General features: G+C 40.7%; 1 protein-coding gene across 4 annotated transcripts in view; it reads left to right on the plus strand.

Moving 5' to 3' along the window:
• The window catches only part of ptprub (protein tyrosine phosphatase receptor type Ub), a 210485-nt gene that overhangs the window by 108295 nt on the left and 75720 nt on the right, over positions 1-26470 (plus strand). For all 4 annotated transcript variants that reach the window (XM_084942834.1, XM_084942835.1, XM_084942836.1 and 1 more), the window contains exons 3-5: positions 8030-8301; positions 16249-16330; positions 21068-21183. In XM_084942834.1, coding sequence (XP_084798960.1) covers positions 8030-8301; positions 16249-16330; positions 21068-21183 — 470 coding nt within the window. The remainder of the gene's footprint in view (positions 1-8029; positions 8302-16248; positions 16331-21067; positions 21184-26470) is intronic.

Genomic DNA, 26470 nt, shown 5'->3' on the forward strand with positions numbered 1-26470 from the left:
ACAGTTTAAGAAGTCTTGTATAATGACTCAAAGAAATGAGTCCTACCAGACGCTGACTGGCAATAATGGAGCCACACCCACACATCAAATGTCCAGGTGGATGAGTTATAGTAAAAATGATCCCTGCTAGAGTTGGTATGATGGGAGAATCTATCCATAGAAGCCAATTTTAGTCGGCCTCATGTGGCACCTACAGGTACTGCAGTTTGTAGCTTAACTTTTAGCTCTGGAGGTTGCCCCTTGATCACAAAACTAGTTGTTTTGATATATTCAGCACATACTTTTTCAAATTATTTAAAGTATTTTAAAGCCACGTAATTATCTGGAAGCTTTTAATTCTATTGTTTTCAAATTAAGATTGTGTGGATCATTAAAACGTCTTTATTTATCAACAAATTGTTTCAGATTATTCTCTCAAAATAATTTATCAGACGTACAAAAGAACACTCTAAGTTAGCATTAGCATCATTATTAGCTGTAATTACTAAATATTTCTTTACCAGTTACTCCATGTGGGAGTATGAGTGTAGGAGGATGTAATTAAATTCTAAAGAAAATCATTTTGTGTTACATTTGAATGTCTGCTTCAATTCTCTCAATAAAATATTGCATGCATAACCTAGGTATAAAACTATAGTGTGAGATGCAAAACCTGTTTGAGTGGGCTCCACAGTGGGGATGTACTCTGTGTCCCACCAGGGAGTGAGCCGATCACAAACAATCACCTCTTTGTGTCTACCGACTGCACGTCACTTGTGTTGTAGCATTTGTAAGGGCTGCGTTGGCGTGCGTCAGTCTGTCATACCGAGGTGTAGTTCGTCTTTTTCTTTATATTTGCAGTTGAGTTGCTCATGCTGTGTTTTTGGTGCTGGTGACGTGCGATGATTGGTACTGCACGTTTAAGGTGATGATCTGCTGGCTGCTGAAAGAAAGAGCAGCGTGCGATATTTCATGCTGAATTCTGTCAAGAGTGACTTCCAGATTTAAATGCAAGGAAAATATGATGAGTAACACTTTATTGTACTTTCAGTTTTCATTAATGGCAAAAGTACGGTAGCTTGCATTGTTCTCAGCACTGCATGCACTTCATCTGACACCAAAGTCAGACAATGCCAAGATCTGAATCCTACAAGCTTTTTCCTTTTTTTGTTTATTGATTGCTCCATGAAGCTGTTAAACTCAAAATTAAAGACAACCTAAGAGAACTGGGTTTCTCTAGTTATTTTCAACCTACGCAGGATAATTAGTCAGTAATTGATTTGTTGTTTCGCTCCTTAATTCTCCCAAAGGGCAGTTCACCAGAAACAGGTCAGAATTCATCAGGCTCCTTAAATGAAGTTGATTATTTTCTCCTGAGACGGAAAAGATACTGTGAGCAGCAACATTTGCCTCTGGGAAGATTTGTTAAAGTTACTTAGCAACAGTGTTGGTGTATTTACTCAGAAAAGTGTATTACACAATACTCATTACTTTTCTTAAAGGTAAGTAGTAACTACTCAATACATTATTTTCACGTTACTTCTTACATGATGTGTAAGAAGCACTGTCACATAACTATTAGTTAACTATATGAACCTGAACCTACAGTCTCATACACGGACACAAACTCCCATGAGGACAAAAATACAATCTTTCTTTTAGCGTTTACAAAATCTACAAGAAAAAGTAAAGTTGAAAAGCGCTCAAAGAGTCTTCAAAGCAAACGCCACAGTGATTCTACCTTGAAATGGAGGCTACCATGACTTTGTTACCTGTTGAAGCTCACTCGGGGTTCTGGGTTTTCTGTCTCATGCTGCAGATGCTTGAACTAATGTTGTGCTAGCACTGCAATGCAATAATTATGTGTCCTGATATAGTCTGCACTTTATCATCATGCTCTTGTTCTTTCGTGCAATAAAAATAAACCTAATGTTCATATCTCCTCTCCTCAAGAGTTGTAGAGCGGACCGCTGTTTTCCTCCTCGATGCATACGAACCTATTTCAGCTCATTTTAGCGGTGATTGTGTTCAGGAAGGATCAAATATGTTTGATGTTTTTTCTTTCTGTCCAGCCATCGTTCAGATAACTGAAAAACCTTTGTAATGCAAGTAACAACAAAATTGTAACTGTAATGTAATTACTGAATTTAGTGTTGAATTTATGAGATTACAGTGATGCATTACTTTGGAAAGTGTTACCCACAACACTGCTCAGCAGCAGGGTAGAGTCAGAGGACATGGGCAGTTCCATATAGTTCTCAGCAAGAAGCATGGTAAAATGAAGAAAGAGAAAACTGTTTTGTCCTTAGTTTGTCTTCAATTAAGATGCTTTTTAGCTGTGTCCACACTGGAGGTGATTTGCAGCGATGGAGTAACCATAGAAAGCCAGTGATATTTGATAACTCCAAGCAGCTATGGTCAAAATAACCCTGGAGACACAAAGCGGATGGGACCCAAGAGAAACTCGTCTCAACCTCCAACAACAACTCACTTCAGTGATTAAAGCGACGACCAATAAGAGTGCAGGATACTGTTGTTTGATGCATGACCTAAATACTGTAGAGGTTACCTGCAATGCCCACAAGCGACCAACTGTCAGCTTGAAAGCGATGCACGATGAACAAATGGCTTCCTGTGTGGGCAGCTTGAAAAACATATTTGTTTTAAATTTTGTGTTGAACCACTTCATAAAATGCTAAAAACCCTGAATGTAAACATGAAAATTGATCAATACACCTCAGTGTTCAACATTAGTGGTGATACAGCAACATGAACAGTTTGCCATCATAGCTGTAGACTTTTCAGATGTTGCCTTATAGACCTGAAATACATTTGGTTGTTTGAATGGATTACAACGGCAGGTGTCACTGAAGCAAAAACGACTTTACGCCACAGTTTAGGTGGGTTTTAGGTGCTAATGACACGCTGAAGGCTACAGTCCAGGTGTTCAATCAATGAGATGATGACTATAATAAAAGCAGACAAACTGGTTGAGGAGCGCTTTTCAGATAAATCCAAGGGTTTTTTCGAGTGACTGAACGGTGTCATTACTTTGTGTGTGCAAGACAGTAACAATCCAGTCTGACCTCTTCTTTACTTCCCGAAGATGACTCGCTAGGACATAACAATTTCTTCGTCTCCGCAGTTTCTTCTAAAGATGTTGTTCAGTGTCCCTATCTCAAGGTAAACTTGATTTCACTGGCCTTAAAGGTTAATATTAACAATCCCATCACTGCAATGCACTCTGAAGTTGGACCACTTCGCAGGCAGCCCTTTGACCCCGATGAGGTCTTCTTTCTTTCGCTTGTTTTTTTTTTTTAATCAAAAATCGACGTCTTGTCCAAAGTGTCAGTTATTGAGAGGAAATTGAATAGGTGTTGCCCTTCCTTTTCTCGTCTCCGTCCTTGCACAGGGCTCTGCAGAGATGTTCTGTCTCCATAATATAGACTTGGCAAACAAGGTCAGATGGAGTGTGCAGAGAGTGCTGCTGCAAAAAGACATTTTGTCACACCGTCACCCACTTCAGTTTATGCCTGAAAACATTTCGTTTTCTTCATGTTCCGTTCACGCTGTTCAACATTGGTTCTGAAGTACACGGAGGTCTTCCAGTCTCCCGCCTTATGTGTGCTCGAATTAAATGATATCTTTGTATCTTATTTAAAGTGTTAATTCCCTTTAAAAGAAAGGAGATATATTTGTTGTCTGTGTATGAGAAAAGGCACAAAAAAATCAATGTCTATTTACTTTTTTACTAAACGGATTACATAACAGAAAAAAGAAACACATTGTGTAGAAATAGATTTGATTAATTTCCCATTATGTTTCCTTTTGTTAAATGCTTTTGCTTAGCCTTTTCAGCCCTCAGACACAACCATTTAATTAGGAGCAGAAATTCCTGCTTACACAGAGGCAGGGCTTCGAAAACTTGCCAAATCAAATCAAGTAATATACATAATGCCCATACTGAGCGAGTTAATGTGGATTATCTCCCAGTATATTGGGATTACTGCACCGACTGTGTCCAGGACCTCCATTTAATTTGTCACAGTGTTTCAGGTTTTCGCCATCATTTGCTTTCACACACACGTGCTAACCCTTATTAAATTTATGACTTCACTCCATCTTCGGTTTGAGTCTTCAAGCAGGTTAAAGGGCAGCAGGGCGGCTGCTCTGTCCGTTCTCACGTGACGTTATTGCAGAGTCAACAGAAAGGTGTTAATAATGCCTATATATAAAACAGGAGGCACAGTGAGGACAGTATGGCCTCAGCACCTCAGCCCTTTTCTGGTATTTTATGAGTCCCTCGTGGGCCCGGAGGGTGCGAGAGAGGAGACGGACTCTGAAAGATCTAATTAAGCAAAGCGAAATGAGAGTGCCGAGATGCCAAGCGCAGGACAGGACACAAATCAGGAGGTGTTGACAGTGCGCTGCAGTGCAATGCGGTTTTATAGCAAAGGCCACAAGTATAGCTTTCACGTAATGAGCGGACATACAGCTCCTTGATTTAATGTTTTTTATGGCTCCAGGGTTAAGGGTTGTGAATCTCAATCTCATTATGTAGAACATCAGCTTGTAAATTTAGGCATTTTGTCCTATTTGCGCTCAAAGAGGTAATTAGTGTGTTCTCAGTGGCTGGTTGTGCTTGTGAAGAAGCGGATGACTCCATCAGGTGCTTGTTTGGCGTTTAATAGAGATGAGGATAAAAAAGCTAAAGACTTCTATATTCATAACTCAGAGTACTTCTGTAGGTATGGTGTGTTGCCCCAGATGCTTATTGTCAGAGAGGCTCCTATTTCAGAGGTGCAAACTCGGTGGGATGTTAAGATTTTTTTCCTCTGTCTGGCTTCTGCACCATTCACATGCTATTACATCTGAGAGGAGAATAAGTGTCTTCTGGACACCTGGCGCCAAGGCTGTGACTGCCTGGTCTCTCGGGCTTGTTTCTGACTGAGAACAGAAAGACCTTGGAGTACAAAGACAACAGGCTTGATTATTTGAGTACACAGGAAGGTCTCCAAACATTGTTGTGCTAATCACGTTAGTGGGCACAGACTCAAGGCAGGACAGATGTGAGGCAAAGGGCAATGGGGTTATGTTATCCTGATTAGAGGAGGCTTTGGGGCGGTGGGGGGGGGGTTTGTGAATCTCGTTTTTACCTCGGCGTCACCTTGGTGAAGAGGGAAGAGGGAAACTGGCCATGAGCTCATTTTTCTCACTCAGTTTCTTTTCTCACTCGGTCCCCTCATCTGTCTCCGGTATTCACTGCTGCCATCGCCAGAACTGAATGTGTCTGTACATTCAAAAGCCCACATTTAATTTTTTTTCCCCTTTTGTTAACCACTTACACACATAGCAGTGACTTGCTGGATAATACTTTCATTTTTCTTCTTTCTGATTCGCATGGCGAAAAGTGGTTAAAAAAAGATTTGTTCCTTGTCTGATATGTTTGCCTTGGTTCATGGGAGTCTGCTTCCCAAAAATGCCTCAGTGATTCATTTGCAAAGCTCAACCACTTAAACTAGATGAACAAGTCTGTGCTATGGACATGTTCGCGGTATGAGCACTAATGTAACTAATTTACTCTCTTTTTCATATTCCTCCTGTTATACGCTTGTACGGTACTGTGCGAGTCATGAGCCAGCCCTCATTTCTTTATATTTTACCTCCAGGGAGCCAGACTTTCTTGTCATTTTGTTATAGCGGTTTTGAGCAGTAGTTCTCCAGGCTTTCTAAAGATGTTTCAAAGTTTTTCTTTGGACATTGCCTGCGTTTTCACTCATCCTCAGTCCAGTCCTTGTACCATTTCCAAAGGAACATTTTGTTTTTTTGTTAAGCCGACGGGCAACTTAGCAAAGAGTGCACATTTGCACATCCTCTACAGAAAAAATAAGAAAGATAAAAGGGGCAACTTGATGTCAAAGTATATTAATTTTGTGTAGCACACAGATATAATAACAATAATAATTAGAGCTATTATGTTATATGTTGCAACCTGTATTTAGTTTCTGTTCTTACTGTCTTGGAGCATGTGTGTCTACACAGTTTCCCTAGGGATTAATAAAGTATTCTGTTTCTGATTCACTTTAAAGTTGCTAGTAGGACCCTGTCACAAAAACATAATTTGTTCCCATTTCTTTAGCTGAATCTGAGAAATGCCAAATATAACACAGTTCAAAAGGCATAAAATAACATTCTTGCATCAACAAAGTACGGAGCCCCGCAGGGGACATGGGAGAAAAAAAATTAAGACGGACTTTTGCGAGATCTCGCAAAAGTTGAATTCCAACAATGGCGGCAGCTACTTAGTTGTAATATTACTCTTTCTGGGTCACAAAATACACTTTTAAGATATTTTGAGGCGTGAATGTAGTTGTGTAAACATCAGATACCTGCTCGGTTTACAAGACATCACATATTTGCAAAAGTGCTCCGACGTTTTCGGAGATCTGACACCCACCATCTCGAAGCTAACGGGAGGTCGAGACCTACTACAGCCGGGAGGAACACCGCTTTCCCGGCACATCGTGCCTCGACCTCCCAGTCGGCTTTGAGCTGGCGGCCTCTGAAGAATGCGGCTAAAACTTTTGCGAGATCCCGAGGTTTTTTTTGCGAGATCTCGCAAAAGTCCGTCTTAATTTTTTTTTTCTCCCATGTCCCCTGCGGGGCTCCGTAACAAAGTGATTCCCAAGCAGCCTGTAGCTGAAAGGTTGACACAATTCTGCATGGTGTGCAGTGTGTCCTTAAAAAATTTGAGGAAACTCAAATTGTCCTTAACAAACAGGACAAATCTAGCAGAAACCTGACACAGGACCTGACAGATGGATATGGTTGTTCAGTCCACTACTAACTACTGTCAAGAAGCCATTCTTAAGGAAGGGAAAGAGGAAGAAAAGGTTGATGTGTGCCAAATTCCACAAGAACTGAACTGAAAATCATTGGCAAGAGGTCTGACAAAGTAAAGGATCCAAAATCTAGAGTTTTTGGTTCAAATCATCACCAATATGTATGGAGGAGGTCAGGAGATGGGTACAACCATGAGCGTCTATAACATCTATAAAATACGGTGTCTGGATTTCAGCCTCTGGTGTTGGTGATCTTTTCAGATCAGAATTAATGGAATTACGAAGCAAAATTTTGATCTTCCATGCAGTACCTGTATCTGGAAAGCATCTGATTTACAACATCTAATTTCTCAGCATGACAGTGACTCCAAAAAAACACTGCCAATACTTCAAAATCATACCTGGATAGAAAAACACAGTAACACTATTAGTCATGGATTGACCTCACTAGAGCTTGAACCTGAACGTTATTGCAAAACGAAAGGAGCCAAAATCCAAAGAAGTATTTTCAACTTTCCTTCAAGAAGCCTGGAGTACTTTTCCTGAAAGCTACGTAAAGCAATAACAGTTCAAGCTGTGTTGAAGCTCATCAGAGTCGTACATGCTGCGTTTAAATGTATGTTTCAATAAATTGCTGCACCTAATTCCCATTTTCGAAGCACAATAAAAAAGTGATGGGTTTCTCAAGAGTTTTGTGCAGTACTGTAGATTGTGTATTTTCCCATTATGCATTATTACATATATAAATAAACTCAAACTACGATTTTCAATATTGCCCCTTGTTTCTAAAGAAAACAACACAGTCAAATTGTAAAATACATGAATGAAAAATACATGAATGTCCAAAAAGTTATTACTGCCTCAGGAAAACACGGGTGTAGAAGATAGTGCAAGTGTCTGTGTGGTTGACTTCATTTTCCAATTTAAAATGAATAAACACCTCAGGCATTCAAGAGACTAGTTAACTTTTTTAAAATGCACGCTTCACTTCCGCAAATTGTACATGATGTCTGTTTCTGACGCATGTAAGACAGCTGGTGTACAGGAACGCAATGATTTAAAATACTATTACATTGTTTTCAGGCTTAAACCGGCCAATACAGAGCAGCAGAAAAATTGGCTTCACAGTTAATGACCCTGACTTTTAATAACACATAAATGTTGAATACAGCGATTAATTGTTGCATTCTGTCCTGCTTTTTTTCCAGGGTCCTATATGCTGGTGAACTCCTCCCAGCATGCCGTGGGTCATCGTGCTCAGCTGCTGCTGCAGACACTGAGTGAAAATGACACGCACTGCGTCCAGTTCAGCTACTTCCTGTATAGCCGTGATGGCCACAGTCCCGGGGCTCTACGGGCATATGTGCGGGTCAACGGCGGCCCGCTCGGCAGTCCAGTGTGGAACACGTCGGGGCCTCATGGCAAACAGTGGCATCAGGTTGAGCTGGCTGTCAGCACCTTCTGGCCGAACGAATACCAGGTACAAACATTCATATTTAAATATGTTGATGAAACTGATTTAAAACTGACTTAAAGTCTTTGTCATCCTCGCTTTTAATATGTCGGAGGAGCTGCTTGATGCTCCTCTAAGAACTTAACATTTATTTTTCTGTTGTAGATATACAGACTCATTGACCGCGATCATGTAGAGCTTAAAAATGGTACACAGTGAGACTCTGTTGATCACTACTCATTTTAGCCTCGAGGTACAGTTAATTACTTACATTTGCAACTTAATTAGCACTGATTCCCTTGTGGATGTAGCCAATGCTGGTGCTTAAAGCACCTAAGTAGATCTCACAAGGAAATGCCTGGTGGAGATTTCACCCCGCGAGGTTTGTTTTTCTGCACTTTCACTCCACTCTAACAATTCGTGTGGTACGCCATTGTGTGCATGCAGCACGCAGACAGTGACTGGCATGCACTGTGAGGGTCTGATATGCTGTGGTCTGCACATGGCACAGTCAGGTGAGCGTGAGTGTTATCCGTCTATTAATCCAATTTCATCTTTCTGCAAACTCTGCGGAGCTGTCAAAAAGCAATTAAGTTGAGTAGTGTGCATTTTATCAAGAACTGTCAATCCTGCTGACTTAATTAAATTCTATTCAGATCTGCAAGATGTGACCTTCACTATGTAAATAATAGTCCTTAGCGTTGTGCAGGCCTGGGGTGTAGATGCAGGGTGATGCCTTTCTCCCGACATCATGCGATCTGAAAATAAGGTAAACAATGTTAGGTTAACAGGATCAAACACATGTATATATTGTACAGAACAGTATTACAGTCAGGGGCACTTGACTCATAGCAGAAAATAATATTTCAGGCATACTTTATGTATCTACTTCTTTTCCAGGTTATAATTAAACACCAACGTTTGTTGACCTAAGTTAAAAAGGGACATTATTTTTCTTTGATTGAAAGAGAAACAAACCATTATAGTGAAACCCACTGAGTTTGTGGCGCTGCCATCTGTAGCTATATTTCTGGATATCAAGTCAGTAGCTACAAATCACTAACTATACAAGAAGACAGCAAGCTGCACTAATCAGTGCCAAATCCAGTTGCAGTGTCTCTTGAGCTTTGTCCCCATAAACAGAGTAGCAAAGGACGCCTGCCAGTGAAACTGCTCATCAGTGACACATAATGAGGTCCACACTGTCTGATTCTTTTCTTTTCATGGCATTTTCATCGCAAATCGCTACTTTCACTGTACCCTTATTAAATACATTAAGTGGAGGTTTGCTCTCATTCTGCATGTTTAACAGTGAGCGAGCTGGAAGTGGAAGAGAGCTGCCATCTCCGTGTTATAAAACAGACTCACTAACCACAGTTTCACCCTATCATAACATCAGCGCAGATAAGTCCTGAATAAAATAATAAAACCTATCCTGCGTTTTCTTCGCCAGTCAAGTGCTATTGAATTTGCTTTTTGAACATCGGCGGTTAATTCCTTTCCCTTTCTCCGGGGAGCTGTGTACTTTCTCGTCTCTCGGTCTCGTTAGCATCCCAGTAAACAGTGATGGCTCATAGGTGAGTCAGAATTATGCTGCAGCTGCCAATGAGAGGCTCCAGATAGGAGAAGGAGCTTTATAATGGGCTTATGAGGAGGAGTAGATGGCTCTGAAGACAGGACAAACAGTACAAGGGAAGAAGAAGAAGATGGGCCTTACACTCGAATTAGAATTGACAGTAGTGGCTTTTAATAGAACAGCTTAAACTGCTAATGGCTTTTATGTCATGATGGGGGGAAACACGGTGTTCAGATAGATTGGATTAAATTGCTAATATTTGGGATTTGATCAGCAGATATTGGCACCGTTAGAAAAACTGTATCCAATTTTAGCTTGTGAGGAATTAAAGCAATGTAGTTTTCCTTCTTTCTTTCTTCTACTTTCATCTCACATTTCACTTTAACTCAGCTGACCTCATACTGCTTCTGAGTACAAAGGAAACAAAACAAACTGCCTCCACAAAGTCACATATGCCACGGCTTACATTGCTAATCCCTCGGCAGTCAAAAACCTCATCACTGTGGAATGACAGTGGGCCTTGTCTTGCAACACGTCATTGCTCTCTGTTGCACAGACAGAACGGAGAGAAGGGCAAGTGGGGAGGTGTAAAAGCTCAATGTTTTCTTTAATGGTATCTAATAGTGCTGGCCATCCTCTATTGTAAAGCAGCAACGAAAAGGGGGAAGAGAAGTTTGCAGTGGCACAGCGTTCAACTTTCATTTTTACATGTTTTTTTTAGCTGTATAGCAGCAGCTTTGTGTGACTTTAAATGGTGAAAGTCTTTGTTTATATTAGCTCCGTGGCAGGTGTAATACTTCCACTTTGGGTTTTAAATGATAGGCAGGCTGATTTACACTGTCATTAAAGTAGAAAAGCACTCTTTTGAAGCAGCGGTGGATAATGGGCCCTTCTTATCATTGTGTGTGACTAAAATAAATCCCACGGGAACACACAAGCTTTTGGAGACAGTTTTTAAATCCTCAAGTTCTTCTGCCTTATTAGGTTTCAGGACATATTGGAGGAGCCAGTTTCTTGCCTACAGCACAGGGATACAAAATGCCAGGCTTTTACACTGCAGAGATACAGATGTGAGAGTACACTCGAGCTTTCGCCGTTTTGGGGTGTAATGAAATACCTTGTTTGGGGCACGCACTCAGTCTCTGTTTATTTCTTGAAAATGTCATTGTGGAATGTAATTAAGTGGAGTCTGACAAATTCTCTGATAATCACCAAAACTAAGGGGATTAATATGCCGAAAAACCACAATCACTCCAATCTCATTTGTTCTCTTTCCTGGTGATTTAAAAAATTATTTTCTTGATTATATCCAGCTTGAGTGTTTGAGGATTTTATCGAAAATGAATGATGATGTTTTTCTTTTTCTTTTTTTCTTTAACATGTCTATGTTTGCACTTTATGTACATTTTACTGTAAATTTTCTGATCAGGTTGCCGTGTATATTAATGCGAGGGCTGACAGGAGTCTCTTCCTCCTATCACAGATGTGAAATTGGGATTTGGAGTGCAATGGGTTTCAGGAATGGAAAATAGAAGGCAGTAAGATCACCTTGAGATGTCTCGATTGAAAATGTCGTGCGAGTGCGATCTGCTGTGCATTGCCATATTTCCCTCTGCCTCATATTGGTTTAGAGTGTTTGCAATACCTGGAGAATCTTGTTATCAAATATTAAAGATGTTATCGAGCCCCCAAAACTGCTAACTAGAGCCGGAGACATGCACCTCTGCGCTGAACCCATCCGGTCCCAGCCGACCCCTCCTGTCTTCTTTTTTCCTTTTCTTACTTTTCCCCATGTGTTGATATGGTATGATGGAAACATAATATTTTTATTTTTCTTTTCTTTTACCTGGTGATTTCTATGAAACTTTAATTACACACTGCATGGCTGACACGATGTCAAACGTTTGCCACATGATTATCGTGCACAAAGGCATTTATGATAGTTTTATGTTGACTCCCTATATATTTGTGTCATCTATAAAAAAAACTGTACGAGAAATGTTTTGTTCAATGTGTGTTTCACCTCTTTTTTTAGCAAATGATTTAGAAAATGTGAATATACAATCATGTGAAACCGTTTTGAAAGAACTCCTGAGAAAAAACAAGTACAGGACTGAATATTTGTAGAACCACCTTTAGCAGTGATAAACTGAAGTAATCATTTTCTGTGTGACTTTATCAGTCTCTCACATCATCGTTACTCTTGCCACAGCATTTTAATCCGACTGAGGTCTGGACGTTGGGTCATTATGTTATAGATTTGCTGCTGTGTTTAGGATCGTTGTCATGTTGCATGACCCCGATTTCAGTCAGACAGACGGCCTCATATTTGACTCTAGAATACTTTGGTGTGCAGAGGAGTTCGTGGTCTGATCGACTGGATGACTGCGGCGACTGTGGCTGCAAAACAAAGCCCCGGTCATTAGCCCTGCACCACGGTGCCTGACTGTTGGAATGTGGTGTTTGCACTAATTTGCACTAACACGGTGCTGAGCATTACAGCTAATTCTCACCACCACCAGTCTTGTGGTTTGTTCAAATGCAACTGTGCAAACGTAAACCGTGCTGCTGATGTTCTTTTTAGAGTGAAGAAACTCCTGCCAACCCTTCTAAAGAACCTCTACCTGTTCAGGCTTTTTCTAATTATAGCATTTTGAACTTTTGAACATGAAGCATGCTAGCTGAGGCCTGTGGAGTCTGACATGTAGCTCTTTTGATCATTGCACAGTCTGACCTTGGGGGGTGAATTTGCTGCCATGTCCACTCCTGAAAAGATTGACTAGTGTTTGAATGTTTTCCACATGGGAATAAACTTGTGAATGATGGACTTTAAATTGTTTGGAAATGCCCTTATAACCCTTCCAAGGCTAATGGGCAGCAACAGCTGCTCCTCTAAGATCAGTGCTGACATCTTTTCTCCTTGGCATTGTGTTAAGACACACCTGAATGCTCCAGAATAACAAAGTGACAGAGCGTCTACTTTCATAGACACGCTCAGACATTTTTTCACATTGTTATTATTAAGTCTCGATATGTAAAACGATTTCCCATGATGTTATCTTGTTTACTTATAAAACCAATTTCAGTTAAAAAGGAAAAAGATAACATGCATTAAACACATCAAAGGCTTGTAAATGAGAATCTGTGTGTCTCCTCTTTGTCTGATAATTTCTGCTATTTTCCTCGCTGTAGCCTGCTGAGAGTCCTCAAGCTGAGCCCATGGCTACGTTAAAGGTTTTCGTTTTTTTAACGCTGTACAGAGCGAATTGAGATTCTTGACATTGAAATTATATCTTCAGACACTGGCTGCTATTCTTTGGTATTCCTACCCAATCAGATTTACTTCAGCACGCAAACCTTTGTAATCTATCTAATGCATGACTGCGTCTCATGGTGAGTGAAAGCCTGGTGTGCCTAATTGTGTCTCGTTACTGGAGAAAAGGTAGCAGGTCGTTTATAGGGCCAAATAAATTGTCTCCAGATTTGTATACATTATAACCGTTTCTAAAAGCCAGTATTACAGGATAATGTAATATGTTCTCATAATGTGCATCTTATATCAGCCGTAAATCACCGCGGTGTCACTCTTTTATTTATTTATTTCCTTATTTTTTTTTATCTCCAAAAGATGATGCCTGCGTTTTTGTCCCGAGAAAGAAAAGTAGCAGCTCATTAGAATAAAGAATAGGCACATGGAAAGTTTCATTGGGAAAGTGGCTTTCAATAAAAATCCGCAGAGGTTGTTTATTAAAACAAATGCTCTGAATGTCTCCCTCGTAAAAAGCTGCTCTTCTAATGGCTAAGAAGTTCAAGGATTAACCAGCAATCAATCTCCTCAGTGCTTTAGCTCAGCGGAGAGTAATAACACCTTAATTAGACTTCCGAGACATTTTTTTCCCTCTGTCTTGTATGCCATTAAGCCCAATCAGTGTTTCTGGCTAATTTTGATGTTAGTCTAATGGCATGGCTGCATGTGTTTACACAGCTAATTCAGGTCAACATACGGAAGTATATTATGCTTTCATTATAGCAATGATTTGTTTGTTTATTTTCTGGTAAAGCAGGGGCTTGTAAGGAGTTAAGTAAAGAAGACGTGAGAGGAAGATGAAAGAAATAAAGGCAGACAGCGAAAAAAGGAAAGGTAGAGAAAATCAAATCAGAGGGGAGGACTCTGCTTTTAAGCGAATTGACAACCTGAAGAAGGGGGAAAACGATGAAAACAGTAAAACGTTAATATTGCTTTTGAAAAGCGGTGCCATCTTCCAGCTCAGGTTCCAACAAAGTCTGGGAACAAACAGGAAAAATTGACTCTGACAGAAGGAGATTAGCCTCAGTGCTCCTCTGTGAGTAGAGCAACCAGCTGTGGACAGAGCGGGGTCAGCCTCCAACTCCAGGAGACCCAGCAGCCAGGACCCTTCCTCCTGCTTTTCCTTTCACCTCTCCTCTCCTCTCCACTCCACTTCTCCTTCTGCAAGCTTCAAGCCTCCCCTCTGTGCATGCCTGGCTTCCTGCATGGCATCCTGTCTGGACTTTTTTTCTTTTTCCAGCTGACCCCAATCTCCTCACATCCCATCACCATCTCTCTGGGAAGGTGCCTTTAGGGGTCACGCATGGCCGAGTTTGTTGTCACACCGGTTGACGTCTTTCTTTCAAAGCCCAAAGAAGGTGGACCGTCTCCGTCCTGCTGACAAGGCTGCGGTTTGGGCCAGAGGTCCTGAAGATGCAGTTGTGACTCTTAAATTAGGTGTTCAAACACAAGAGGATTGCGGTAGCAGAGATGATGTGGGTGTCAAAGCTCCTTCAGTGTAAATCAAAAAGTAAAAAAAAAAACAACCCCTAACCAGCTCTCAGACAGAGGTTTTGCAAAGTATAATTTTGGTATTGGCAGAGAAGTATTCAGCTACAGTGATATTTTTCCCTGAGTTTGAACACCCCCCCGCAAAAAACGAGAGAAAAAAACTGCTTTGCTGGATTCGCTGTTGAAGTCTGCATGAGAAATGTGGACAAGTTTAGGATGATTTTAGGTCAAACTAGTGTCGTTGCCATCATTAAAGTAACATTAAATACTTTCATATTAATAGAAAAAAAGAAGGTCATGTGACTGATGTATGATATTGGCACCTGTATGGAAACAAGTAACAAACTCTGGTTTAATTAGCAACACAAACCAGTCTTAATTATATTAATTAATATTAATTATTTTTTAACACAATAGCTTGAGAAGGAGGTGATGTAGGGTTTTTTAAACCATGCCATGGGTGTATTTACACAGGGAGGAAATCATATAGGCTTCACATACTGATAGCTTAGCTGCATCTACTGACAATCTCTGACACTTAGAATTTGGCAATCTTAAATCAATTCATGCATTTTGTTTTTATTTTGCAGGTTTTTCAACGGTGCAGTATAATATGTATCTACACCAGCACCACAGTTTCTTCTGACAGCATTCAGAGCTTTTTCCCAATTTGCATTCTGTGAATTTTCATAGTGATAGAAACTTTCCTCCTGTCAGACTGATGTAACTGTTTGGATTTTAAGGCCAGGGGACAATTAAAAGATGAATTAAAAGTGTTAAAAGATGTTGCCTGCTTAATGTTTCAACATTAAACAATAAGAATGGAACATTTTGAACCTGGTAAAAGATGATCAGTACTTCCAGGAGGCTGAGGGGGAGCTCTGGTATCCACCAGTGTATTTGACCTTGTAAAGATTAAGCTAACATGATATAGAATGTCATGTGAGACACATTTAAAGCAGCTTTGAGGATGTGATTTCATTTTAATTTGGGGTGGAGCCTCAGTAAAAATCCAAACCCAGCGATAGGAAACATGCTGTAATCACTTTGCCAGAGGATTATGAGAAACAATAACTCAAAGCTGGCCTTTGATCAAACTTGTGGATGGGAGACTGTCCTTGGTGGTGCAAAAACAAACATCACCCCCGTGTCCCATAACTCTCTCAGTGTTACTGAGGTTGGTGATTTGATATTGATTAGGTTTCATGAGAGCCCACAGCTCATCCAGCTTATTGTTCCATAGGAGGGTGTGGAGGTTTGTCCTCCCCTTGAGTCTCGTGGCAAGTTGCATTATCAGCTGCTGTGGCTGTCCTGCGTTTAGAATGCGACACAACAAAAACAACTCTGTGTACCTCCTGATAAATCAATTATTTCCCTTGGCCCCGTGGACTGAGGTAAAACATGCGGTGATGGGTGTGTTTGTAATTAATCCGTCTGTCGCAGTAGAAGGAACAAGAGCAGAGTGGAGTAGAATTCACACAGCCCTCAAATGCGCTGACACTTCAGCTTCGAGAGCATCAGGCTAATGAAAAGTATATGTTTTAGCTTCTCTGCTAACGAATAAAATCTGCTCATCATTTATTAATGTTCACTTTTGCAGGTGCTGATTGAGGCAACGGTTTCGAAGGAGCGGCGAGGCTACATTGCCATAGATGACATCATGGTGCTCAACTATCCTTGCTGTAAGTGGATTGCGGTCACAGAAGATGCTGCAGGAAAGAAATATTTAGCTTTTTTTTCTTGGGGTGGGAGTAAAACAGATTTTAAAGCAGCATGAAATATAAATTTGATGAGGAGAAGAGTAATGGCTGATTGACCTTTTATATTAGTACGACAAGCTCTCCCGGGGCACGCTGTGACAACAGCGGCACTATTAAGACACTGTGACACCCAAATGCCAACACTCCCTTCCACCTGAGAACACACCTGTCGTTTTGCCTCCAGCACGCTTTGACAGGCAGATTTATTTGTTAATCAGTGTAATCTCAAATTCAGTCTCTGTGAAGGCTTTCGCATTTTCATGCACTTAACTCATAAAGAGGTTTTCTACATTTAGCTGCATTTTAAAGCTTAATGAAAACGCCTCCTGTTCAGGGTTGTTTGTTTTGTTGTTGTTATAATAAACAGCTCCCAGCAGCACAGGGCTTTTTGTGTCACTGGTGAAAAAGTGAAAGGAGCATTTCAGTTTTCTTCCGAAACTTGACAACTTTGTGTGAAACAAGAGTATATAAATAGTATATAAAAGATGGACATACTGTAGGCAAGACAATATTGCTTTTTTAAAAAACCTACTAGGGCTGTCATATTGTCAGGTTTTTCGCTACACAGTTATGTTGACCAAACAAACTCTTGGTGATATCTCAGCAATTTTCCCCCAACTCCAGCAATAACAAGGTAGGTTTGTCAGGTGCTGGTAGTGTGTTATCTGTCTTCTAGTTCAGCTTGATTTTATGGATCAGCTGCAGCCGCACACTTTGCTGGGAACTGGAGTTCTTCTTTTCTATTATGGTAACTGGCAATCAGTGTTGAGCTGCGGTACTGCCACCTTCTACGTTGGTGTGTACACCAAATTACAGTCACTGCTGCTGGATTATTTCCAGTATTACCAAATGTGTATCACTTACTAGGTCCCTGAAACGACTGTGACGAGTGAATCACATCAAGGTTTGTTTAGGTTTAAGGCACCGATGACACTGGCACTAGCTTTAGTTTTCAGACTTGGATACATCTTTTATATGCACTACTGTGTGAGTGATTAGCAGTTCTCCAGGCTTTCTGAAGGTCTCAGTTTTTCTTTGAACATTTTGTACCTGACCGTTTTCTGAGTTTTTGTTTGTAAGCCACTTAACCCTGACCTATGACTCATTCAAGCACAAAAAAGGCAACAACACACAAGATGAATCTGTTTGGTGTCTACACATAACAGACAGCATTGCAAAAGAACCCGTTTTAAATTGCATCTTTAGGCACTTTGTTACTAGAAGCCTGTTGCAAAAACACATCATTTTTTCCCATTTTTTTGAATCTCTGGAAGTTGAATCTCTGAAAAGTGACAAAGAGAACAGTTTGACAGATATAATATAGCATTTTTGTACCAACAAGGTGATTTCCAAAGAGCTATTAACTGACAAAGTAGCAGGCCAAACAAAAAAAAAAAACTATCTACAGCAGATAAATGTTATCTGAAATTCACGTCATCATAAAAAAAAAAATCTAACAGAGGACCTGAGAGATGCATCTGGCCCTTGAGTTGATCCATCTACTGTTCACTGAAGTCTCACCGGAAATGGTGTCAGTGGAAGGTGGGAAGTCAAGAAGTCGTTTTTAAGGAAGAAGAAAAGGGAGAAAAATCTGAGGTATGGTAAAATAAAACCGTGGTCTGATAAGTGATAAATCCAGTTTGGAAATTTTTGGTTCAAGTCATCATTGTGCATGAAGGAGCTCAGGAGTGAGCTGCAACAGTAAGTGTCTACAGTCACATGTAAAACACAGTGGAGGCTCTATCATGATTTGGAGCTGTGGTGTTGGCGATGTTGCCAAAACTGACAGAAATATGAACACAGAAAAGTACAGTCAGATTTTGATCCACCATGTAAATACGATCTGGAAAGTGTGTGATGAGCAATGACTTCATATTTAAACACGAAAATGATCCCAAACACACTGGCAATGCAGTAAAAGAACACCTGGATAGAAAAACACCCAATCAGTAATGGATTGGCCCCCTCAGAGCTTAGACCTCACGGATGTTGAAGCAGTGTGGGATCATTGGACAAAACAAAATGCAGCCAACATCCAAACAGCATCCATTTCTGTCTTTAAAGAAGCCGGGAGAGCTATTCCTGAAGACTAGATCATGAAATGACATGAAAGCTGCCTGAGAGAGTTCAGGCTGTGCTGAAAAATAAAGGTGGTCACACCATTGACTTTCAAGCTTATTAAAAAGTACTGGCTCTGTTTTTGCCTTATATACTGTATTAACATGTATGGTTGCACGTTTAAATCAATTACAGCACCTATTTCCCATTTCCAAGCAAAATATAAAGAAATGAGTGGTGGCTCAAGACTTTTACACAGTGATGTACAGTCTTTGTATAAAACGTATTCGCTAAAGCTCCTGGGCTTAATACTCGGACAAAGTCTCTCCCTGTCACTTACACACTCCCTGTACAGTCCCAATGCTGAACACAAGGGCTCTTGTCAGCTCATAGCACATTTAACACCTGAGCCATGCTGCTTTCATGTGACTTATATACCTGACACAAGCTTGAAGGATATTTTACTCTCAGGGGGATCTCTGTTATATCCCTGTTTTTTATTTCTTTTTTTAAAATTCTTGCTGAGTTGGACACCTCGGGGATTTCACGTTACAGAGGATACCACCAGGAGCTCTATTACGTGAACATTGGCTGTAAGATTGCATACTGTATGCATATCACCCAGTCAGACACCCTTTTACTTCCAGACATAGCAGATGGCAACTTCTGAATGCTCCCACTGTGGTCATTAAATAATTAAGACTCTCATCAAGACCTGAACATGCCTTATGATGTGGCACATAGCCAGCCTGCCTTACTTGGCAGCAAAGAGTGTGGAGGAAGAAAAGGTGTGAAAAGACATTAAGTGTTGCATACAAAAAAAACAAAACTAAGAGGAACTCTCGACAAAAAGTTCCTTTCTGGGAATACTGGATAAAGCATGGCTGACATTTTTGTTGTATTCTCCTGAGTCTTAATCTTTGACTCTGAAACCAGTGTTGCAGCCCAATGAAATATTTATCGCGCTAAAGAGTCCCGAGGATAGGATCTGACACATTTAGCTGTATAACACTGCAGTCGGTTCCAAATGCAGAGCTTGTTCTTTTCTATTCACACTCATTTCAGTGTTTGTTTACTGTATATTTGGCTCGCATGAATTATGAATAAACCTTTGGAGGGAAAGTCACTCAAAGGAAACATGGCCACATGTGGGGTACAAATGCAAGCACTCTCCTTTACTTACTGTATACAAACAAGATGAAGAAATTGTCATCTTCCTCGCAGCTAGACGGGAACAGAGTCTTGTGCAAAACCAGGCAGAAGATGAGTGAGACGCAAACATTTGCTTCTCCCCGATGCTTCGGCTTCACAGCAGCCCTGCATTCTCCTCCTGTCAGTCATCTGGAGTGACATGTCAACTTTTGCTACCCCATCTCTCAGAGTTGGCAGGCAGTGCTGCCAGCATTTACCCAGTGATTTGGCTCTGCAGGGGTTTGGTACTCATTGCTCTATTGTTAATCATGGAGTTGGGTGAGAGGGCTACTCCCACACACTGACTCATTGGTGGCTCCCGCGCAGGTTGCTGGGACATTATTAGTCGAAATGCAGAGAGCCAATGCTCACTCGTTGGCTTTTCTTCCACAGATTCACTCCCACATTGTGCTTATCTATAGATCCCCTCTAATCTGATGTTGTTTGTAAGTTATTTTAGTGGTGGGCTCTGAGCGAGCCACTGCCCACATTTGCATTTACAGAATTTCCATCGCGATAAAAATATATACGCAGCGCTGAACACATTTATTACACAACCTGCCATAAAAACAAAGAAACGGGAGTATTTTGGAAACTGGTCAAAATTCACTGGAGAATTCACCTGTTTATACCCAAATTTGAGCCGACGCACTCGACTTCTCTGTGACGTCACAGATTAATTGAGCATAACGTTGAGCAAAACTATCTGTGTGTTCAGGAACACAAGTAAATAACTGTAATTTTGCATCTTAGATAATAATAATTATGTGCTTTACTATTTTTTCAGCATTTCTGTCAAATGCTAAGTTTGAAAATTGATGGATAACAACAATAATTCATGCCAAAACAACAATTTTAGCATTAAAAATATCAGAGCTTTGTACATACTGGTGGATTAAACATTACGGAAAGAAAATAGGCATCAGTGGCTTTAACCTCAACAACACTCAATTTCTATAAATGTTTTTCTTGTATTTTATATCTTAATTACATTTTTTTTTAAAAATGCAGTGCAAATTTAGAATTAATTTTGACCGTGGAGAAACTGGAAACAAAAATAAATTTTTACCCCTTAGCCTGAGAAGGCTGATGCAAACTGAATGAACCGAATGAAAATATGTGAATAAATTGCTGCCAAACTATTGATAAACTGATTTCTGTTTTTAATGGTTGCCCTTCATAGCCGGTCAGTTTCATACAAAGTCCTCCAAACTGCTGTTTCAAAACAGAAAAAGCCTGAAATTTCTGTTCTTGCATTTAAAAAAAAACAAACAAAAAGAAAACCTGGATAAAAACATGTTATGTTAATCTGAAGCTGACTTGCATTGTGAACGGTTGAAAGGTAATGGTTTTTTTTGTTTTTTGTTTTTATCTCACAGTGGGTCTCTCTCTCTCTGTCTGTCTCTTTAGATAAGGCGCCACACTTCTCCAGGCTAGGAGATGAGGAGGTCAATGCTGGGCAAAATGCCACTTTCCAGTGTGTTGCTGCTGGAAGGGCATCAGAGGCTGAGAAGTTCCTGTTGGAGGTTAGTGCTTCATGATGGTGTTTATTGCTGAAAGTAACCTGTGTTTACTGTGTGTCAGCTTGTTGTATTTTTACCTTCAACATGGCAACAGTACAAAGGGAAGACTTCTTTTAATACTAACTCTAGTGCCTAATGTTAAAGACGGATTATTAGACAAGGCTCCCTGGGCACGTGGGACACAGTAAAAGTCATCACACACTTTCCTATGAAGAGAAAACCATCCTGCACACAGAAAAAGACACGTGACCACAAACATTGTGATCTGTTGCCGTGTTCCGGCTGTTTCTGTTTTTATAGTCAATTTTATTCAACTTTGCACCTTTTTCCTTGTTATCTGGTTATTTTGTTTCTCCTTGTTGTTATTTGATTGACTTTTCAAAAAAGAAATTTGAACATTCATTTCAAGTAGAAGCTATAGCCTACAGCCAGGAGTCCTGAGGCCTGTACTGTGAAGTAAGATTTCATCTTATCAGGGCAACTTCAGGTTGAACCTTGGGTGTTTAGTACGACAAAGGCTGTGTTTTTTTCTGTACTTTACCAGGCTATATCATGATGGTAACTTATGCTGTAGATTTCATATGCTCCGGACCAGGTTATGTTCTAGATTAGAGATTAATTGGTATGAAATCACCGCCAACCCAAAAATAGTGTCACCGATCCTGGAAGCTCTCAGAGTGCGGATAGTAGGAATATCTAAAGTTTTACAGTCGTGTCTTAAGCCTTTCCCTGATGAGCATCAATAATAAATGCAGATTCTTGGACCTTGATGTTTTTTTTCGCCAGTTGGCTGCAAACAACTTTATGTTATTATTAACATTATTAGTGAGGGTGTGTTTCCTCTCACAAAAAATCACGCCACTCATTTGTCTGTATTATTTGAGTAATTGGTTCATATTTTTCTAATATTACAGTTTTAGCTTTTAAAATCAGTTACTTTGCACCTTTTAAGTGAATGCACAGTGGAAACCCTGGGTTAGGATAAGTCAGTCCACATAATGGAAATCTATCATAGGTGTGTTGATCTTTGTGTTTAGTGATTTGTCCGCAGGTCTGTGACTCATGGTTAAGTTTTCACATGCTGCTACAGTTTACTGCATACATAACTGTCACGTCTCTCTCTGTGTCATCATTATATGTAACCCAGACGTATTTATCCTTAAATAAAGATGGTACACAAAGGCTGAATGCTATAAAGGCTATGAAGGCCTTGAAGTGTCTTCACTCTGCTGCCTCTGAAAAGTCGCCTTGCTGATAGGATTGCTGTGTTCTTGTCTTTTTGCACTGTATCTATTCACATGATGGTCGCCATTTGAATCCATGTGAATGAGGTTTTTTTTTTTTAACTCTTCTCTTCTCGAGGCCCAATTAAAGACCTATGTAGGGATTCATAATTTGTCCATCTCATGCATACAGTTAGCATGTAGCCACATATTCAGTGCTTTTGAGCATCTTACCACCCACTGCAGCCAGCATTAATCAAAGCTGACCTAGGAAAACCTTCTGCATTGTTTGAAAATGGGATACGTGTGATTTAGGTAATTGCTGTATCCTCATCCATACCTCTCTGATCAAGCCACCCATTTAGTCAAACACAAAGATGAAGGCAAATGCGTTGGGTAATTAGCTGGCATAACCCTACAGACGCCTACTGTAATGAGATCTTCAGGCCACTGGAATGCTTTTTCCTCCTCCTACCTCTCTTCTACCTTCAGCTGTCCTCTTCCATTGTCTGCTCCACACATGCACCTCTCAGGCTGTTTTCTGTTGTTGTGCCCTTTCGTGTTGATTGTGTCTGCAGTACCAGCTGTACCGCAGTCTCAACCGTACACGCCTGCCAGATTAACAGATCGTTTTTGTCGTTTCCTCGCCAATTAGCTATAGCCAGATTGTTTATGTAACATGAAGTGATCGCATGCTATTTCATTTACTCTGATTTATTCTGATTTCTGCTGTCTCCTTTCTGTAATTCACCGGCCAAGTAACAAAAAAACAGGAATAGAAAAGATGCAGGAAGGATACATTACTGTATTCTTTTTTTCTTTTTCCTGCGGTTACAAGATTTGTTGACTTTTTAACCCTAATCAGGGGGTGTGTGTTTATGTGTTTGTTTGCAAGACTCGGCCTGAGGTTCCTGTGGTCTGTGGCTTTTTGAAAGCCTCAAATCAGCAGTATGACAGAAGCCCAAATGGCCCAGAGTAACCCAGAGGTCTTGCTGCTAATCACAGTACGCTCACATTCTCATTCTGTGAAAGCTGTCGGATCAAAAGTACTAGAATGATGATTCATGTCCACTATTTCACACGCGGAGAGAATGGCCTGAAAACATGAGGAAAAAAATGCCAGAGCCAATGTGTTATTCTGAAATAGTGAGGATGTGACAGATGCTAGTGGTTTTAATGGTGTGGAACAAGTGAGAAAGGCCTCTCACAGTGCAACAGCTAGGTGCATCATGCAACATTCACTGGAGCCTCTTTTTTCTCTGTCACAGTTTTTTCTCCACTTCCTACTTTCTGCCACAACTCGCTTTTCTTTCCATTCTTCTCAGACTGAAACAAGCGGACATTTTTTCTTTCTTTCTTTTTTTTTTTTGCTAAGACTGCTTAGGTGTGAATGCTTTGTTGTGTCAAACACGTTAGCTTTACCAAGAGGAGCACTATGGACTCACTGCAGGCTCATCTCATAATCGTATTATTTTATTTTATTTTATTATTCATATTATTATCTGTGTGAATATTTTGCTAAAGTGAACAGGGCGTGAAAGACTGGAGAAAAAAGTGGAGGAATAGAAAAAGAAAAGGGACAGAAAGAAAGAGAGAAAGGGGGGGGTGAGGATGAAACAGACAGACAAATGTGTGTGTGTGTGTGAGATCATTTGTGATGAAACATACTTCAAAATGTGGGTCACACTCCAACCGTGCCCCCCCCAAGAGCTAGAGGCAGACGGGGAAAGACCCTGGAGGTCCTGGATGGAGCTTCCACAGCCAAGGGCAAGAGTGGCAGAGGACCAGAGGCAGCGGCCAATCATCCCAGCCAAGCTAAGGATGGGGCCCCAGACTCCGGGCCCCCGAGAACCGCTTGACACCCAGTGGAGCCTCCACCGTGCAACGGAGAGGCCCACCCTTAATAGCAATGTGGGGATCAATGCTCAGGGAGCCCCAGACCCAGGCCTAGCCCTACACACACAAGCTGCACATAGACACACAAGCACATACACCCCATCCTCTGAAGTGCAGACAGATTGGTGCCTCTCAGAGCCAGCAGCGGCCATTTCTGCACTTTCAGGCCTCTTCATGCCATCATTCAAGTATTATCTGTGCTAGAGTGATTAAACTTTGATGCATTAAAGTCCATCTGTCTCCCGATTGTAACTGTTGAACGGTTAAATGTTTTGCTTCAATAACATTGCACGCTAAGGACAGATGAAGTCGAAGATGGGCTCCATTAGGGCACGACGCTCATGACATATATTACCCCCATAATCACTATTATTTTAACAAGATTTCATTTGTTTTCATTAAAGCACGTCTGATCGTAATATTGCATGATTAAATCAGTGAGATGGTCCTTCCAATCTAATGAAATTGTACACAACTGGACGATTCTTCTTTTTAATCACACAGCTCTAACTAGAAGTGACCCAGATAGCAATAATTTGTGTATTGCTACGTTATTAGCTTTGTGTTCCAGGAGTTCACGGTGCGGTAACTGTGGGGGCAACCATAAAGGTTGTTAGTGTGTGTGTGTGTGTCCCGTGCTAATAGGGAAGGCTGGATGTTGTGTGTGCAAGGGTGTTTATAATAAAAAACATCAGTGTATGAAACATAATGAACCTGTACTTAAAAGACAAAGTAAACAAAGTACCAAAACAAGGGAGCAGAGGCAAATAGAAGGCAGGAAAACTAAAAGAAGGCAAAGACTCATACACCTAAACTCACCAGCTGCTTTATTAGCTATGCTTGGTCAGCTTCTTGTTACTTGAATGGGATTTTGAATGTGCCAGTCTGGCACCATTTGCTGGTTGTTTGGCTGGTCTGAGTATTTCAGAAACTGCTGACCTCTGTTGATGTCAGAGAAGAATGCCCAGACTGCGTGATGGGAGGACAACAGCAACTCAAAATAAAAGCTACTTACAACCAAGATATGCAGAAGAGCATCTCTGAATGTCTCTGAATATGTTAAACGGGGTACAGCAACAGAAGACTACTGTGGGTGTGACTCCTGTCACTTAAGAACAGGAAACCGAGGCTGCAATTTGCACAAGCTTAAATTGAACAATGGAAAACTGGAAAAACACTGACTGGTTGGATGTGTGGAGCAACATTCAGATGGTAGGGTCAGAATCTGGTATAAGCAACATGAATGCATGGATCCATCTTGCTTCGTATCAATTGTTCAGACAGGTGGTGGTGTAATAGTATCAGGGATATTTTCCTGGCACACTTTGAGCTCCTTAGTACTAAGTGATTTTCATTTAAACACCATAACCTGAGTATTACTGACTTTTTATGACTACAGTGTACTGATCTGTGGATGGCTGTTTCCAGCAGGTTAATGCACAGTGATACAAAGCTAATATAATCTCAAACTGGTTTCTTAAACATGACAATGAGTTCACTGTACTCCACAGTCACCAGATCTCAATCTAATAGAGCACCTTTGGGATGTAGTGGAACAGGAGATTCCCAACTTGGATGTGCAGCTGACAAATCTGCAGAAGCTGTGTGATGCTATTTTGCATTAATATGGACCCAAATCTCTGAGGAGTGTTTTCAGGAGCTTGTTTTACTGGTGCCAGAGTCAGAAGTCAGAAAAAAACTGCAAAAGTTGCAGAATATACCTAATGAAGTCTCTGGTGATGGTATGTGCTATAACATTACAGCTATTCTGGGATTCCGCGTGGATATGACACAGACATGCTCTGTAATACTAATACTGTCAACGTAAGGCATACAACTCCATGCAGATTGAACATCTGCATATTTTTCATGCCTTTAAATAACTAATATTTGCTAAAAATCTGTTTTAATTAGTGAGTCAGTCAGCGAGGTCTTCCATCAGCTGAAGGGACACTCCACTAATTTTACAACTGAAGGTCAGTTTCCAGTCATGGTGAGGGCTACTCAGTATGTGACAGCCGTTGTCTTCTGCCGTCCTTCAGGCCTTCATTACAAACTGGGACACTGACTTTGAAAGATGTCGAGGGTGTAATGGAGAGACTTTATCATGTTGCATTATCCCATGCCAAAGATCTTGGGTGTTGACAACTTGACTCATGCTAAAGAGTAAC

This window comes from Perissodus microlepis, chromosome 11 (genome assembly GCF_051167445.1).
Source record: "Perissodus microlepis isolate ML-2025 ecotype Zambia chromosome 11, ASM5116744v1, whole genome shotgun sequence".
In the NCBI taxonomy this organism is placed as follows: Eukaryota; Metazoa; Chordata; class Actinopteri; order Cichliformes; family Cichlidae; genus Perissodus; species Perissodus microlepis.